General features: G+C 31.5%; 1 protein-coding gene across 3 annotated transcripts; it reads right to left on the reverse strand.

Moving 5' to 3' along the window:
* Positions 1-585: 585 nt before the first annotated feature.
* Positions 586-15,438, reverse strand: LOC125055746 (1-acyl-sn-glycerol-3-phosphate acyltransferase alpha). Of its 3 annotated transcripts, none has more exons than XM_047658291.1 (8): positions 15,328-15,438; positions 12,847-12,968; positions 12,050-12,138; positions 10,891-11,024; positions 8,932-9,113; positions 2,821-2,986; positions 2,088-2,238; positions 586-687 (listed from the first exon to the last, which is right to left on the reverse strand). In XM_047658291.1, the coding sequence occupies exons 2-7, from the start codon at positions 12,934-12,936 to the stop codon at positions 2,093-2,095; spliced, it is 807 nt and encodes a 268-aa protein (XP_047514247.1). In that variant the 5' UTR covers positions 12,937-12,968; positions 15,328-15,438; the 3' UTR covers positions 586-687; positions 2,088-2,092. The 3 variants fall into 3 exon arrangements, with proteins under 3 accessions (XP_047514247.1, XP_047514245.1, XP_047514246.1); XM_047658289.1 differs by having other exon boundaries at positions 15,224-15,378; XM_047658290.1 differs by having other exon boundaries at positions 15,220-15,367.
* Positions 15,439-15,976: the final 538 nt, after the last annotated feature.

Genomic DNA, 15,976 nt, shown 5'->3' on the forward strand with positions numbered 1-15,976 from the left:
CAATCAACTTTTTGTATATTATACATAATTATATTTTAGTACTAAGCTTTACCATGAGTTTCACAAAGTATATCGTAAAATATGAAAAATCTTAGTCTCCGCTATTGCAGCGCTATATGATTTTTGAATAACGTTTTTGTGGGGCTTTAAGATTCGCATTACGGTTCAATACCGCTGAAGTTAATTGCGCATTCGAAATTAAGACCCTATTTCCAGTAGAAGTCCTATGCGACGGAAGAGTTGCTAGGTATTTGGCGGGACGCAGTCTACCACAGCCGCGTGACATTCCCTAAACTTACTTTTGCCTAGCGCTATGAATCATGATGAGACCATTAGAAATGTTTTAAATCCTGTCCAAGATTTGTTTGACGAGCTCATGGTACAGCTACTGATATGACGAACGTAAATGTTCCTCCGATTGAATTGTTTATGGACGATTAGAACAAAATTCATGTAAAAACGTAAATCTTAGGAACCATGCTACACAAGCAATATAATTTTTGTTGCCAAACACTATTTTTGTATTATTTGACTATGTAACCAAATAAAGTTATATTAAGACAAGGTTGTATTATTAAAAAAACGTTTTAGTAAATAATTTATTGTATAAAATTCATATACATAAAAATAGCTATAACACCACGAACATTTGAATTATCACAGCCCCGTTTCACGTTGTCTAACAACCTGAAACAAAAAAAATGTGTGCGTGTACTAGGTGTACACACGTAAGAAGTGAAACTTCTTTATGACCTTATTTTTCGAAAAATGATCTACTATATGCAACTTTACAGAAATTGGTTAAATAAAGTTAAATTAGATAAAGTTTAACAAAAGGCTTTTATTATCATAGACATGAATACAAATACAACTATGTAGTACTAAGATTATTACAGAATTTCATTAATTGTAATAGAATTATTATGTAATAGAGTTATTATATATTTTTGTTACTAATGGCTTCGAATCTCTTCGGATCAACCGTGGTAGGGACAAGAAAAAGATGGCGCGTAACCGAAAAATGTGACAAATGTGTGTAAATTTTTTTCCAACGCCGATATAGAAGTTTGACTTCAAAAAGCAACATGGCGCGTAACCTGCTACAAAATTTCTCCCATACGTCGATAAAGAAGTTTCACTTCAAAAGAAGGCGCGTAACGGAAAAATGTGACGCGTAACGAAAAAATGTTACACTAAATTTTTTTCCAACCCCGATAAAAAAGTTTCACTTCAATAATAATTATTTTTATATTTTAACTATTATTATTCTTCCGAAGCTTTTTCAACCTTTGGCAGACACATTTCTTTGACTGTTTCTTAAAGACACATCACATTTTCGATACCAGGTCCTTCCGCGTTATGCGCCAAGTGCGTTTACTATTAAGCCATCTAGGTGATATTAAACTAGTTAACCGACCCCTATGTTTCACATCATCATTAATTTAAAACAAAGTCCTCAAGACCATTTAACGGTTTCATTAAATAATTTGAAAAGTCTTGAATCTTCTAAGCCTAATTATTGATTCTTTAATTCAAACACTACTCCAAACTTTTAACAACAGAGCCCATGAAAGCGTTTAAATAAAGCCTTCCGCTAATTTCTTAGCAAAGTCCATGAAAAGGTAACATTGGTAATAAAATTACGTTCTTGTTTATAAGTGATAACCAGTTTATAAACTTTCCGATGACATATCAAATATATAAACAGATCTATTATTATACAATTTAGACCTTGAGCTTGCAAATAAACAATGATTTTTATCCTTAAAAACAAATAAATTATACAGAACATCGATATGCGGATATTAATATTGAAAACAAAACAACTTTTATAAGTATCCGATGTTTCTAGAATATAATTTAGGGAGCCGCTGTACATAGTAAAAATATTACACTAAATCGACATTTCAGTTTCCTAGCTGTAAGGTAAGAAGGCAACTCTTGGCTATCTATGCATAAATTTTACTAGAACTTTTAAAAAAAATACATCTATTGTAAAATACAAAAATAAATGAAAAATTATGTTTAAAGGTTAATTTGTTAAATAAAGAATTATACAAATAATAGTACTGGTAAGGTAGTCATACCTTAATCAACCTTTTTGCGCATAGGTCTCTGCCGACGTCCTTGTAAATTCGTCCTGCATTTTATTTTGTACGACATCAATCAGGGTTGAGATTTCCTCCTTTTTGACACCCTCAGTCTCCATTAATGGCAATATTGTTATTATTATTTCCCCTGAAAAACACAACAGTCTTATTTTTCTTTTGTCTTTTATCGCATTAAATATACGTATTATTCAAATTACGAAATAACCCTGAGAGGTGGATGTAATAATAGCATGCAACTAAGTAGTTAGACAATTAATTTATAAAAATAAAAGGCCTTTGTTTTCAATAAAATGCAAGTACAGGAAAAGATTTAATTAGTCATGTCAGCTTCTTATACAAATTTATAAATAGAAAACGTAATTATAATAACCTACAAAATCTAAAACAATATCGTATATCTAAATATTAGATAACAATGACGTGAGATTGTGGAACCGATTACAAAATGACGTGATAATTTTTTGAAACACCCAAATTTGGCGGTTAAACGTCTAGTCTCGAAAGGCGGAAAAACAGTAGAACAATTCAAAATCGATAATGTTGTCAAAAACGTTTCAAAGAGATATAAACCCAAAAGTATTTTTACTTCGAATCGAATACAGTACGGCAATTTAATTAAATAAACATTTTTAATGTGTAACACTCGCGTAAACCAAAGACAATAATACCTAGATTGTATAATGATGTTTTTTAGACAAAAGAATATTACCAGATCCAAACCACGGCCTTTTCGAGTCCAAGTGGTGGTATTTTGATACAACCACGGGTTGAATCGGAGCTCTTGCATTCATCGCTACGTGGAAAGCACCTTTTCTAAATGGTAAAAGCTTATCCCCAGAATGCCTCGTTCCTTCGGGGAATAGCAACAGCTTTCGCTGAAAACAAATGTACCTACTAATATTTTTATATGTTTTTTATTATCATATTAATGTTATTCTGAACATCTTCCCTCGACACTTGATGTTTATTATATTTCTAAAAACAAACAAAGAATTCTAATAATTCATCCTTTATTAGTGTTCTATTTATGTTATGGAATCTTAATTCGCGGAATATCAACTAATATATAATTTTAGCGAAAAAGTTGATTGTTAAGTAATTTTTACGCTTGGTTTTGCTATATTATAAAAATAAAGAGTAAGTATTTTTGTGACAATCGTTAAATTTAAAAACAAACAATAAATTATCGCTACGTATTAAGTGATGATCGATTTTTAGTCATCGTTTGACCAACAATGTAATTTTATCTTTATCTATGATATCGCAGCTCCGATTAATTTGTGGACTTAACAAAAAATATATTATAAAATCCCCGGCCGCGTCTGCCGTATAAACCAAAAGTACCGAACTAATTTTTGCACGGTTTTCACTAATAAGTTTTAATTCCAAAATATCTAGTAGGAGTAGTAATGTAGTGGAGCTGTCCCTGCAATGTGGTATTTGACAAGATTTTAAAGTTCGGATAACTTATTTGTAGACTTATGGGCTTTAAACATTCATAATTTAAAGAGCCTGCCTTACACGAAATACTCTTTATCGTCGATTCGACTAATCTGAGGCCGTTTTGTGTCTCGTAACTGACGTATAAAATGTTTTATACGGATTACACTCTTTCACATAGCCTATTGACTGTTGCTAGCAAAAGCAACAGCCTAGCCTCATTTTCTAATTAAATTGCTTAATTTATTTTGTGTAATTAATGTATTCAACCTAATAATGTTATTCCTTTGTTCCGGTAGTCCTTCCTTATCAGCAAAAATTACCATGCACTATAACACAAACAATTAAAAAAACTGTTTTTTTTTATTTTGTTACGTTGCTTTTTAACGCGTTTAATATTTTAGTTATAAACTTCGTGAAGACGATACGTTCTTGTATTCAAAATTAACCATTGTGTATGGAAAATATCGAATCACCTGTAAATAGGGTTTATTTCTTTACCAAATAGTTTATAAAGTTATGTAACATTTTATATCAAACAAACAATCAACTATAAATTATAATATTGATAATGAAATAACAATGACCAATTATTAGCCGGGCGATGACCTTATCAGACTTGTGGAATGTTCTTTATTTCCTAAGAAGCAAATTTAAATACAATAAAAATATAGGTAAAATTTTTATACATAGGTACAAAAGAGATACATCTTATAAATTCTTAGTGCATTTATATAATTGAATAGTTTCTTCATAGACAATTCTTCTACGCTTCACGATTTTTAATAACGATGTTTTCCATTACAAGCATATACTTAAATTCATAAATATTGTAGTGTAGAGAAATATTACCACGAGGCTTGTCCTCTCAAAGTTTCTGCCACAATTTCTTCTAACAAATACGTATTAATATATGAGAGAGAAGAGTAATATAGGTATATATAGATAAGTTTTTACGGCTTATGCAGTAGCTAATAAAGACGTATATTATATGTATAATTAATTAAAATACCTATACCATAAATTACAGCACATTTTTGTCATTGAATCGCGATATGAGTTAGTCGGAAATCTTCTAGAAATTACACCTGAATCAATGATCGTTCAAACCTTCGTGTTAAGTTGTCAAAAACGTCTATTACGCAACTGTTCATGAAATAATTAACTCAATATATTAATAGCCGCGTGATTTGTTAATGATACTAACACCTCTAAGGTCAAACTAATCATCACATTCAACACTACTATTACGTTTTAAATCGATACAACTGATAGTGTCCCAAAATTCTTCAATATTTTTAATATCTATTTATTTATATGTTTTAAAACAACGTGTATGCATAAAATTATACAAGTAAATACAACATCACAAATTTTACATACCTACACATACACATCAATTATATTAGAACATAAGCAAGCTAGTAAGGGAAAAAATTAAACAAGCAACCGCAAAATAAAAAATTATAACTAAAACTAAAAAACATAATAATAGTAAAACTAAAACTAAATGAAAACTAAACCTCGTTATGGTAAACAAAGTTACGGTAAGTTGGAAGACTGTTGTAAACAATATCAATGTTAATCAAGTTGTAAGAGATAGCCAATTCACAGGACCATTAAATTTATAGCATACTAGCAAACGTCGTTTTGCCATGAATATCATTTATAATAAAAAATAGGGGTTGATCGTAGAGGGGTGAAACTGAGGGGTTGTATGTATTTTTAATGCACTTTTATCATAAAAAAATAAAAATAAAAAAATTATCTGAAAATTAAAAAACCGAACCGTTTCGGAGGAGTTTAACTACAAACACCGCACGAGAATTTTATATATTAGATGTAGCTTTTGCTATAAAGGTCCACTATATTAGCAAAAGCTACGCCGTGTTAAACTGTCTATAAGTAAGTTAAAGTGTTAGTTGTTCGTTGATCTAATTATACTTTATGAACTAAAGCACTGATTTATATCTTCACCATAGCGTAAACACTTGAATTGTGCTATCGAAATTTTAATATCGTAATTTTCCTCCGTGGCTTCGGAAGTTTGAAGAGGAGAGTATAACATTTTACGGCTACCCGAAGGTCGAGTTCGAAATGCGCTAATTGATTATCCTATATAAATTTTTATAGGGAAAACTTAAGCACTTGGACATTGTGGAGGAAGGAAGGTGCTGTTCTTCCTCCGATCTAAAGGGAGAATCTTCGACCAGTATAACCACTAGTTGGCCGACCTTAGTGGCTATAGTCGAGAAGTTGTATGTATACTTAGTGGTCGGAATAACTTTGTTAGTGCGTTTCAGAGGACAACTGTAGATCGCTATAGCGTATTCAAAACAAACCGTGTAGTAAACTATAAAATATATGAGTCTAACTTTTAAAAATTGACATTATCGTGAATCCTTGACCAAATTTTATATGTATTTGTTCGTAACCAAGATGCTTCCAATCATTTTACGTTCCATATATAGAAAGTCATGATAACAAACAGAATTGAGATGAATAATACCAATATATATTTTTTGAAGCAGTCGAAAGATCTAGGAATCCGATATGAAGATTATCGTAATAAGCGTGTTGAAACGATAATTTTCTATATACCTACTGAAATGCTTATCAGCAATAAATGGTATCTTGTTTTGAAATCTACGTATGACAGTAAGTTGACCCAAAATACATCGCTCGTTTAAGCAGTTTTATTCAAATAACTTACTACAAATTCATATACCTATGTGAATCTATTTTGAATTAAAGATTACTATATGACACAAAATTGTACACATGTCATAGACTAGTTAAGCTAAATGTGAAGTTCCATAGATAAAATTGTTTTAAACTTTTGAAAATAGAACAGTTGAAGTCACTTGTCCAATGACGAAGGAATGTTTTTCCTTTTGTAGTAATTTCGCTCTTAGACATTGCTTCATACACTTCATACCTACACTCATCGTTTATGCGAATCAGGAAAACAGTTTATATATAGAAGAACAAATTACGAAACCCGCAAGAATAATGTGAGTAATGACAAAATGATGTTTTGCTTATGCACACAATAGGATGTTTACAGATCTATTAGCCGCACGAAAAATATGCATACAGAAAAATGCGTCGTTAAATAAATAATTCAAATTGTGGGACAGAACGGTATTTCTAAGAAAATGAATGGTATTTGATTGGAGGAGATATTGTATGGCTTTTAAATGTAAAAACATATATAACTAGCGACCCGCCCCGGCTTCGCACGGGTGCAATGCTGATACTAAATACACTATAGAAAAACTGTGCGGCCGGCCGGTACCGCCGCAAACGCTACGTCCCGCAATTTTTAAATCTGTAATATCTTCGAAAATATTCACTTAAATCATACGGTGTAAAGGGCCATATAGATCTATATTAAATGAACAATGTATTCAAGGTATTTAATTGGTTAAGGATTAATGCTGTATTGGTTAAAATCGCTTCGAAAATTAGCCATTATTTGTCGTAAAAAGTAAATGACAAAAAAAAGTTATTGTGGGTTATCCATAAGAGATAGACATATACCATCACGGACTTTTCTGTAGACCTTTTCAATGTATACAATACTTAGTACATTATTTAGATAAAACTCGTAGGGTTCAGCCTGCGTTTGCAATGTAAGCGGAAAAAATTTAATTATTTACGACATCACATTAGAAACCTCAAAAATAACAGTACTTTTCCACTATTTAATGGATGTTATTATACATATAAACCTTCCTCTTGAATCACTCTATCTATTAAAAAAAACCGCATCAAAATCCGTTGTGTAGTTTTAAAGATTTAAGCATACAAAGGGAAATAGGGACAGAGAAAGCGACTTTGTTTTATACTATGTAGTGATAATAAACCTATTTACCCCTGAAACATGGTAGTTACCGTGTTTTTCATGTTAATAAGTCCGCCTACTAACGAAATGTAAATAATATAAGCCCCTATGGCTTAGGGAGCGTTCAAGTATTACGTTACGAATTTTGGGGGGAGGTCCTTTTGTAAAACGTTACGATGCGGGACGGGGATTGAATTACGCGTTATTGTTAATATTATTTTCGACTTTCCAGTACTTTACTCCACATAATGGTAACTTTTAGGTATAAAGAGTTACTAGGTGGTCACGAAACGTTTTATTATACTTGGGTACAGAAAAACGTTAGGGCGCGTTACATGGGGGGGGGGGGGTGTCAATAATCTCCAAAAATTGCGTGACGTAATACTTGAACGCTCCATTAGTGATTACCGCACATTGCGGCCTTTTCAAGCCCCGGCTAAGGTATGTTGTAATTACCGTTCCAGACGCAGAAAAACTTCTGCCGTCTGCGTCTCCCACAATACAAATTGATCACACAGCTTTGGGTTGACAGGGCTTTATACGTTCGATTACGAAATTAACTGTGATTACAGCGATGAGAACTCTACAAAAAACTAATAGTAAAATACCCGCAAAGTACTGTCCGTTAAAATATTACCTGCTTTAGTGAATTATTTGCATACTACATATAGACAAATCATATCTAATAATAGATACTTCAATAATATGGGATTGAATGAAACCTTAACTAATTTTACAAATATATTTACCTACTGGTTTTTAATTATCATATTTACTGATCATAGGAAAATTTAATGTCCGACTGTGAGTATTTTGCTTAATCGTAGTTCTAGACTTTTCCATTAGATTTTTCTATGACAATATTACTCTGTTTATTAACTATGTATGACGCGTTCTTAAACCCATACTTTACGTTCATACATACGGTTATAGGTTTTATAACAAAATATCAGACGTATTTTCTACGAATCATATATTATTCGTTCTGTATATAGAAACAGCATATAAAAATTCAGATACGTAGTATTTAAAACTAAATAAATATACCTACGACTCATAATTCCAAATGCATTTAATAACATTTTTAAAAACGTCAACAAAAAATGAGAAACGTTTAATTAATTTAATCTTACTTATATATATTTAATATTATTCCTTTGAAACACGTAATCTTTGGTCGTTATTATGAAATAAAATCTAATATATAAAATTCTCGCGGTGTTTGTGGTTAAACTCCTCCGAAACGGCTCGACCGATTCTCATGAAATTTTGTGTGCATATTGGGTATGTGTGAGAATCGGCCAACATCTATTTTTCATCCCCCTAAATGTTAAGGGTAGTCCACCCCTAATTTTGTTTTTAATTTTTAGATAAATTTTTATTGTTTTATTTTTTTATGATACAGCATTAAAAAATACATACAACCCCTAATTTTCATCCCTCTACGATCAACCCCTATTTTTTATTATAAATGATATACATGGCAAAACGACGTTTGCCGGATCAGCTAGTAACAATATAAAAACAACGAACCCTTTCCTCTTGAACGACTTTAGTCTGTTGATTGAGCACAGAACGCGCTGAAGAGGCGGACCCTCGGTCAATAAACACTGTGCCCCAGAGCCAAGCAGCGGTGCCAAATGGTACCAGGAATTGTAGTGAGCGCTTTGACACTACCGTGCACCTCGCCATTAAAGGCCATAGCACTGCCAATACTGAAAAAAGAATGAACGTCTTCATTTAGCCTCAAACATTTCAAAAAGTATTTATTCTATTGTCTGTTTTCTATACGTTAAAGCAAACGTTCATCAAACAAAGATTTTAACCATGAATTTAAAAAAAAAAAGAAATCATATCCTGGTCATTATGAAAACGTTTTTAAGGGCAGTCAGTATCAATTAAAATTGCCCATATTTATGCGCAATAAACACTCGTATGGTGAAGGAAAACATCGTGAGGAAACCCATGACTTAGACCTAAAACTATACGTCGTGTATTAGGCACAGAAGACTGATCACCTACTTGACTATTAGAAAAAATGATCACATTTGTTTTTTGTTCTTCTCTTGTCTTTCTTACGTTACGTTAACGACTCCTCAGACAAAGATTTTAAGTATGGAATACATCATTTTTGAAAAAGTCATATCCTGGTAATCAGTGTATTCTCTCTGCTTATGGCACTTCAAAATCAATCATTTTTGCCAAAATCGATGACGTATAATATAAGGTTAAGTAATATATTTCAATATAACATTTCGATTTATTTATAACGTTACAACGTCCAAGTATTCGTCATATAGTAAAGTCCTTAAATGACAATCAACTCCATGTTTGTTGCATGGGGCTGAAACACATTTAAACGACCAATTGACCAATACGAATCGTTAATGCATTTTATAATTGCATAATGTTTGGGTTATTGATGCTTTGGGTAAATATAAGATAGATTCATAAACGTGCTTACTTATAGGTTTTAGTAACTAATATCTATCTATATGTGTTATTTTCTACGAATCATAGATTTAGATTTTTCGATATAGAAACCGAATATAAATACATTTTTTATAACTAATAATTAAAAACTAAATAAATACGAATCTATAATGCATTTAATAATAGGATAATGTTTCGGTAGAGTCGTGTAAATGCAATGAAAAAACTAATGAGTGTTTGCAAGCTAAAATCATAAGATAACCAACAACGTCTACCCAGCATACGACATCGAAAAGTATTTATACTTTGACAATTTAAATAAATATTACTCTAAGATAACACATGTAAACAAATATGTACCAACATATTATTTCTATAAGTAGGTACTGGTAAACAGTAAACACTATGTCAAATGAAATATTGATGTAGGTCAAAAATTGACGACGTGTAAGACACAAAGGGCTGATTCAGACCTAAATATATCGCTAAGTACTCCTATATGTGAAAAATGTATTGCATTTGACAGACTTAATATAATACCTATTACTCGGTATGACTCGCGTGTGTCAAAAACATTGGATTTGACATAACGGAATAAGTTTTTGGGGAAACGATTAATTTATTGACACAAATGTACAAGAATTAAATAACAATAAATTAAAAAAAAATATGGTGTTACTAACGGCTTTAATGCCACTAAGCGATATCATCCAGGCAACCCCAGTTAGATATATATTAGGGATTTTAAATATTATTTTATTTTATGTACAATAATGACTTATATATACGTAATACGCACCTATACAATAAATAGATAATTTATTTATCAGAGCAAAATTCAATCACCGCAACCCGGAAAGCTCATGAAATACGTAAAATATTATTTAAATAGCACAAAAAAGAAAATGTTTACTTCGTAACCTTGCACGTAAATAATTAATTACTTATATAGACTTATAAATAGTTACGATTATTATAGTAAAAACCTAATTGTTATTACGTATTTAATAAAATATTTAAAATGTAGATTGTAATAAAGGCAATTGGCATAAAACAAACCATATAGATCCAGGCTGCTTTGATGATTCAGTAGGACTACAGCGCCTCTGGAATCGTCAACATTCTCAGTTCCACGAACCGTCCAACGAATGCCGAGCATACGAGCCGTCATCCGTAATAAAGCTGCTGGTATACTAAAATATTTAAAACAATTCACGATCTGAACAAAACGAATACGAAAAGTTTAAAATTACTAAACCTTTTTGGATTGTACAGTGTACACTAAAGCCGTTCCCATGTCACACCGTAACTTGACTGTTACGTATAGTATGAATGCACACATTGTTTTTCATTTAATTAATAATTTTACCAGACCGAGAACGGATCGCGAACCGTGAACGGTATTATAGTGTGGAGTAAAGTAAGTTCGTCCGTAAGTTCAAAAAAGTACTATGAAAATATACACAAAAATATTGAAATTTAAAGGAATTCTTTGTTGTTATTTAATCTGCCGTAACCTTTCAATAGGCAATGACTCTTGATTTCCTTGTTTATTTCATGAATAGTTTAACTAGTCAAGCATTCAGTGCCCTCCAGTCCGAAACAATAATTCTTGGGCCGAGAATCAAACCGGGTTATACATGTGCGTTAACCGCTAAGCTACGAAGGCGTTAAAATATATTAGGTATAATTTAAAATACAGACATTTCGCTTAGACAAAAACTATTAACTACGGAACGAAGTCATTAATTACGGAACTTTTGAGAAAAGAAAAATTCAAGAACTGACAAAAACATCGTATCAAAGTCTACATAAATCTGTACGCTAGTTCGTTGGTATCTGTGGTTTCACAGAGGGGGTGTGGGTTTGATTCTCGATCGGAGCACAAAATATAATTAAATTTGTAATTTACTCTCCGCCTCTGGTGGGTGGTAAAAATTCGGCAAAATGATCAAAGACCATATATCAATAATTGCGACTAGGCAGTCACCGTATGCCTGGGTCGCAAAGGTACAAAATGCTTACAAAACTTATATTCTGAATGAAATAAAAAATAAATGCGTCCTTGAAATTTTACTTATTTCAATAAACACTTTTCAGCAAACAGGTAAAGGGTAACAAGGGATATAGTTTTGTAAACATACGTACAAAAAATAGCTAAGATCCTCCTTAGGTATAATTCGTTAGGATAATATAGAGCATGCAACAGATAACTTACAGCGCGTTCTTGGGGTCAAAAGGTTTAAACAACATCAGGGGTAAAGGCGCAGTCGCAAATATAAGAGATAGCACCACAAACAATGTAAACTGGAACAACAAATATTTACACTCGTTAATATTTACGTTCGGTCAGGCATGAGATAAATCATGAAAGTGTCAAACGTTATGCAGAATACTGCTGTACTTTGTGCCAGGAATAAATAACGGAAAAATGAATCATTGTTTTTATGTTCACACAGTGTGAAGTATTCAAAACGTTTATTTATTTACCTTCAACACACATTTAAAGAACTTAAGTTATTAGGCATCGGGTGGCCTTGTCGCAAACAAGCGATTTCTTCCAGGCAACCCTAGTATGGGAAATTTAAAAAAAGAAACACTAGAAATATACTAAAAGGTTGTGTTATGTATGAGTATGTTTTCTACAAAAATGTTTACTCAAAAGCAGAAATTAAACGTATACATTCGAATTAGTCGATTACACTCGCTAAGAACCCATTTCACATCACTTATGTGGTAATGTTGAGAGTAACGTCTGCGACATCATTGCGGTATAGGTATGGGAATCACATTGGCTCATGCTTTATCACGTGATCATTTTCATACAAATTCGTTTGGCGTTAGTGGGTCACGCCTGTCGAGAAGTGATTTTGTCTCAAGCCGTTTATTTATCTATTCTGTGGGCTTCAGACATTCTTAATTTCCAACCAACCACATTTTTATCATGTAAATTATAAATTCTGCGATTTATTTTAATTGATTGATTTATTTATAAAAATTTCTTAATATTCTCACCTTAACATAATATCTAACAGTAGAACTTATGGAAAACAAAATGATCAGAAGGGCCATAACACAGCCAAGTACAACGTCGAAGGCAGCCATTTTTAAAAGTGAATCGTCACATTTATGTATACCTGAAAAAAAATTATTTACAGTGAGTTAGAAATTTGAGGAACTTCTCTAATCTATTAATATTGTTTGATAATATAGTGTTTCTAGAAGAAAAACATTGTGGTTAACGGGATCAATCTGAATTCTCTAATCTGAGCCCAAGACTCGTTTCCGTAAACAAACTTGCACGTAACGATCCGTTACAAGAGGCATCTATACATATTATACGAGTAGTTACCAATAAGTATGACCTGGAAATATTAATAAACAAGTTTATCATTATAATTTCTGAAATAAATCGATTAATTCATTTAAGAGCCACGCTACATCAAACATAGTTACATGTGTATGTCATTTCTAAATCTGATTAATATTAATTGTTTGAAACTTTGAGGCCATTCCAGAACGTCAAACTTAAATCCAGTTTCAGGACCTGTAGAACCATTTTTCTATATAGAGTTTGACATATTTGACAGCACTTAAGACGAGCCTATGACTTGAGAAACTTTTAGAATATGGACCTGAGTTTGATTTTTTTTTTTAACTATTATTACAGTTCTTTAATCTACGGATCCGAACCGTCAGATTTAAAAATACTTACAGAATTTTCACATTATTTAAAATTGATTTTAAAAATTAATTTCAGAAAAGCAAAACTGATTTCACAATGTGTGCAAATCAAACACAATTCGATATTTTAAACCGTCTTTAATATGCCATAATTTATTATTACTGCAATTTTCATTTAATAATGACAGTGTTGACTTTCAGATATTGACAACAACTTTCATTACAGATAAAAAACTTGATTTTATTTTAGGTATAGAACTATTATATTAATCCTCTGTATCTGTGGCTATTTCCAGCGGAAGCTTGCAATTTTTATGTTTCTGCAAGATCATTCGGGCTTTGTATTTGAAAGTCGAATCTTCGTTACAGTTAATTTTAATTTTAGCTCAATTTATATAACTGTGAAGTCGTGAAATTTAAACGCATTTTAATAGGCTAAACGAATATTTTATGTTATTTCATTGTTAAAAAGTATTTAATTTTTTCGTACTACTCCACTTCTCCTAGACTTAGTCGTTTAAGCTAATCAGACACGTATTAACAGGTCCTGGGTAGATTCCCTGCGAAAAAAAAATGCGAATAAATCGTAGGTTCTTTGTTGCTCATTGAGGGCAGAATATTATTTTTGAAATCAAAAATGATTAAAATATTGGATTATACGTGATCACCTACGAACGTGACTTAAAAACTAGTTTAAAGTTATGTGTAACAAAAATTTTGTTATTATTACTAATATTTAAAAATATGTATGTGTGTTGACGAAAAACCTACAAAATTCATAATTCTATTTAATTATTCTAATCGTTGTATTCGAATTTATGTTATCTTATTTTTGATCACGTTTCTCTTTATTTAATTAACACTGTTAATTAAATAATCGCATCCTATAAATGTCTTAATAAATTTTTGTCTAGGTGTACCTCGACAAATTTCTGACAGGTATACTAGGCCAGTAAGTAGTAGTAGTAGTAGTATTCTAAGAATAATACTATGCTAAGAGTTTATTAGAGACACACAATTCTTTAATAATACATACAATAACATCATTGATTGATCTTATAGTCATATTTCAGAGCGTTTAGATCTAGTTCCTAAGTCCTAACTATATTTATGATACCCTTTCGATAACCTTCGTTAAATCATTTTCTATATCGACATGATACTTGTGACTAAAATTAAACAGTAAGTCATAGGAATTTAAATCAATTAATTAAGTGATTAAAGAATTGTAAGTTGATAAAAAAATTTGCCAACCATATAAAGTATTTTTAAGCAGGTATCTTCAACTATCAAAACTATGTGAAACAAGTACAGAGTGGGCGCAAAACATACGAGTATATAAGTACATTTCAAATATACGTAAAATTCCATAATGATTGATTTTTATAAATTATGTAGCCTTAATTGCTATTGTTAAGCCAAACAAATAATTTCAGCTTTAGTAACCTACATAGAAAAAAACAAAACGCATTAGTTACCAATTTGGACACTGAACGGCTAGGCATCGTCCAAGTTTTCAACAGATATAAAAATGAGAAAGGTACTCAGCATGAAATTAAAAAATCCATATTCATAAGTTCAATATTTATGTTCTCATAAAAAGTAATGATAAATTTATAAACATATGAAAATTTAAAACTTTTTCTAAAAGTAAATTATAGTTTTAATATAGTTAATCCTATTACAATAATAATTAAGAATAACTTACATGGAAATATTGCCTTCTTAAATACACTGGGAGTGAAAGTATACGAAATTTTTATGGACTACGTTCACTTTAAAATTAAGAAGTTTGAGACGTGCATTTCATACCTTATTCCGATAACACTGGCGACCCGCGACTGGCGTATTAGTATTTAGTGGTTCAATCGCAATACTGACGAACACACACCACTATCTTACTGACTCGGCGCAAATGCGAAGGCCCATTGACTGAGGCCACTCTGATCTAAACTTTCATAATAAACACGCTAAATGCTACATGTACGGTCCGGAATAAACAAAACAAGTGATAAGACTAGAACGCATAATTACTGTTTTTTTACATATCTGCTACCCACTACTCATAGATACGAGTAAGCGTAATTTCCCGCCATTCTGCGCCCTTTCAATAAAATTATTCATTTTGCATATTGGGTAAATTGGTAACATTTGTATTACAGTTAAATGAGTAAGTAAATATTTGTGTATACCTTTTTTTAACCAAGTAATAAACAAAATTAGAGCTTTACTCTAATTTTGTTTATTACTTGGTAGTTGAAACAATAGCTCAAATCTAAATCAAAGCTACGACAGTCCACAGCTTTATCTTGTAACCCAATACATTATCATCTAGTTCTAGAACTCCGTGTTAATTTAGAGTTATTAAGAGATAGATATATTAAGAGCCCTACATTACTACTTACTGAATAACAACTAACTTCTCATAGACGCGTAAACGGCGGTTTGTAAAGTCAATCTA

The sequence above is a fragment of the Pieris napi genome, chromosome 14 (assembly GCF_905475465.1).
Source record: "Pieris napi chromosome 14, ilPieNapi1.2, whole genome shotgun sequence".
Lineage (NCBI taxonomy): Eukaryota > Metazoa > Arthropoda > Insecta > Lepidoptera > Pieridae > Pieris > Pieris napi.

Bases quoted from the DNA above. Each gene is read 5' to 3' on its own strand.
- LOC125055746 (XM_047658291.1), bottom strand. From the start codon at position 12,936: ATGGCTGCCTTCGACGTTGTACTTGGCTGTGTTATGGCCCTTCTGATC. The intron at 12,139-12,846 runs GTGAGAATATTA...TTGTTGTTCCAG, and splicing joins CTGTTAGATATTATGTTAAG to TTTACATTGTTTGTGGTGCT. The intron at 11,025-12,049 runs GTAAGTTATCTG...TAAATATTTTAG, and splicing joins TTTGACCCCAAGAACGCGCT to TATACCAGCAGCTTTATTAC.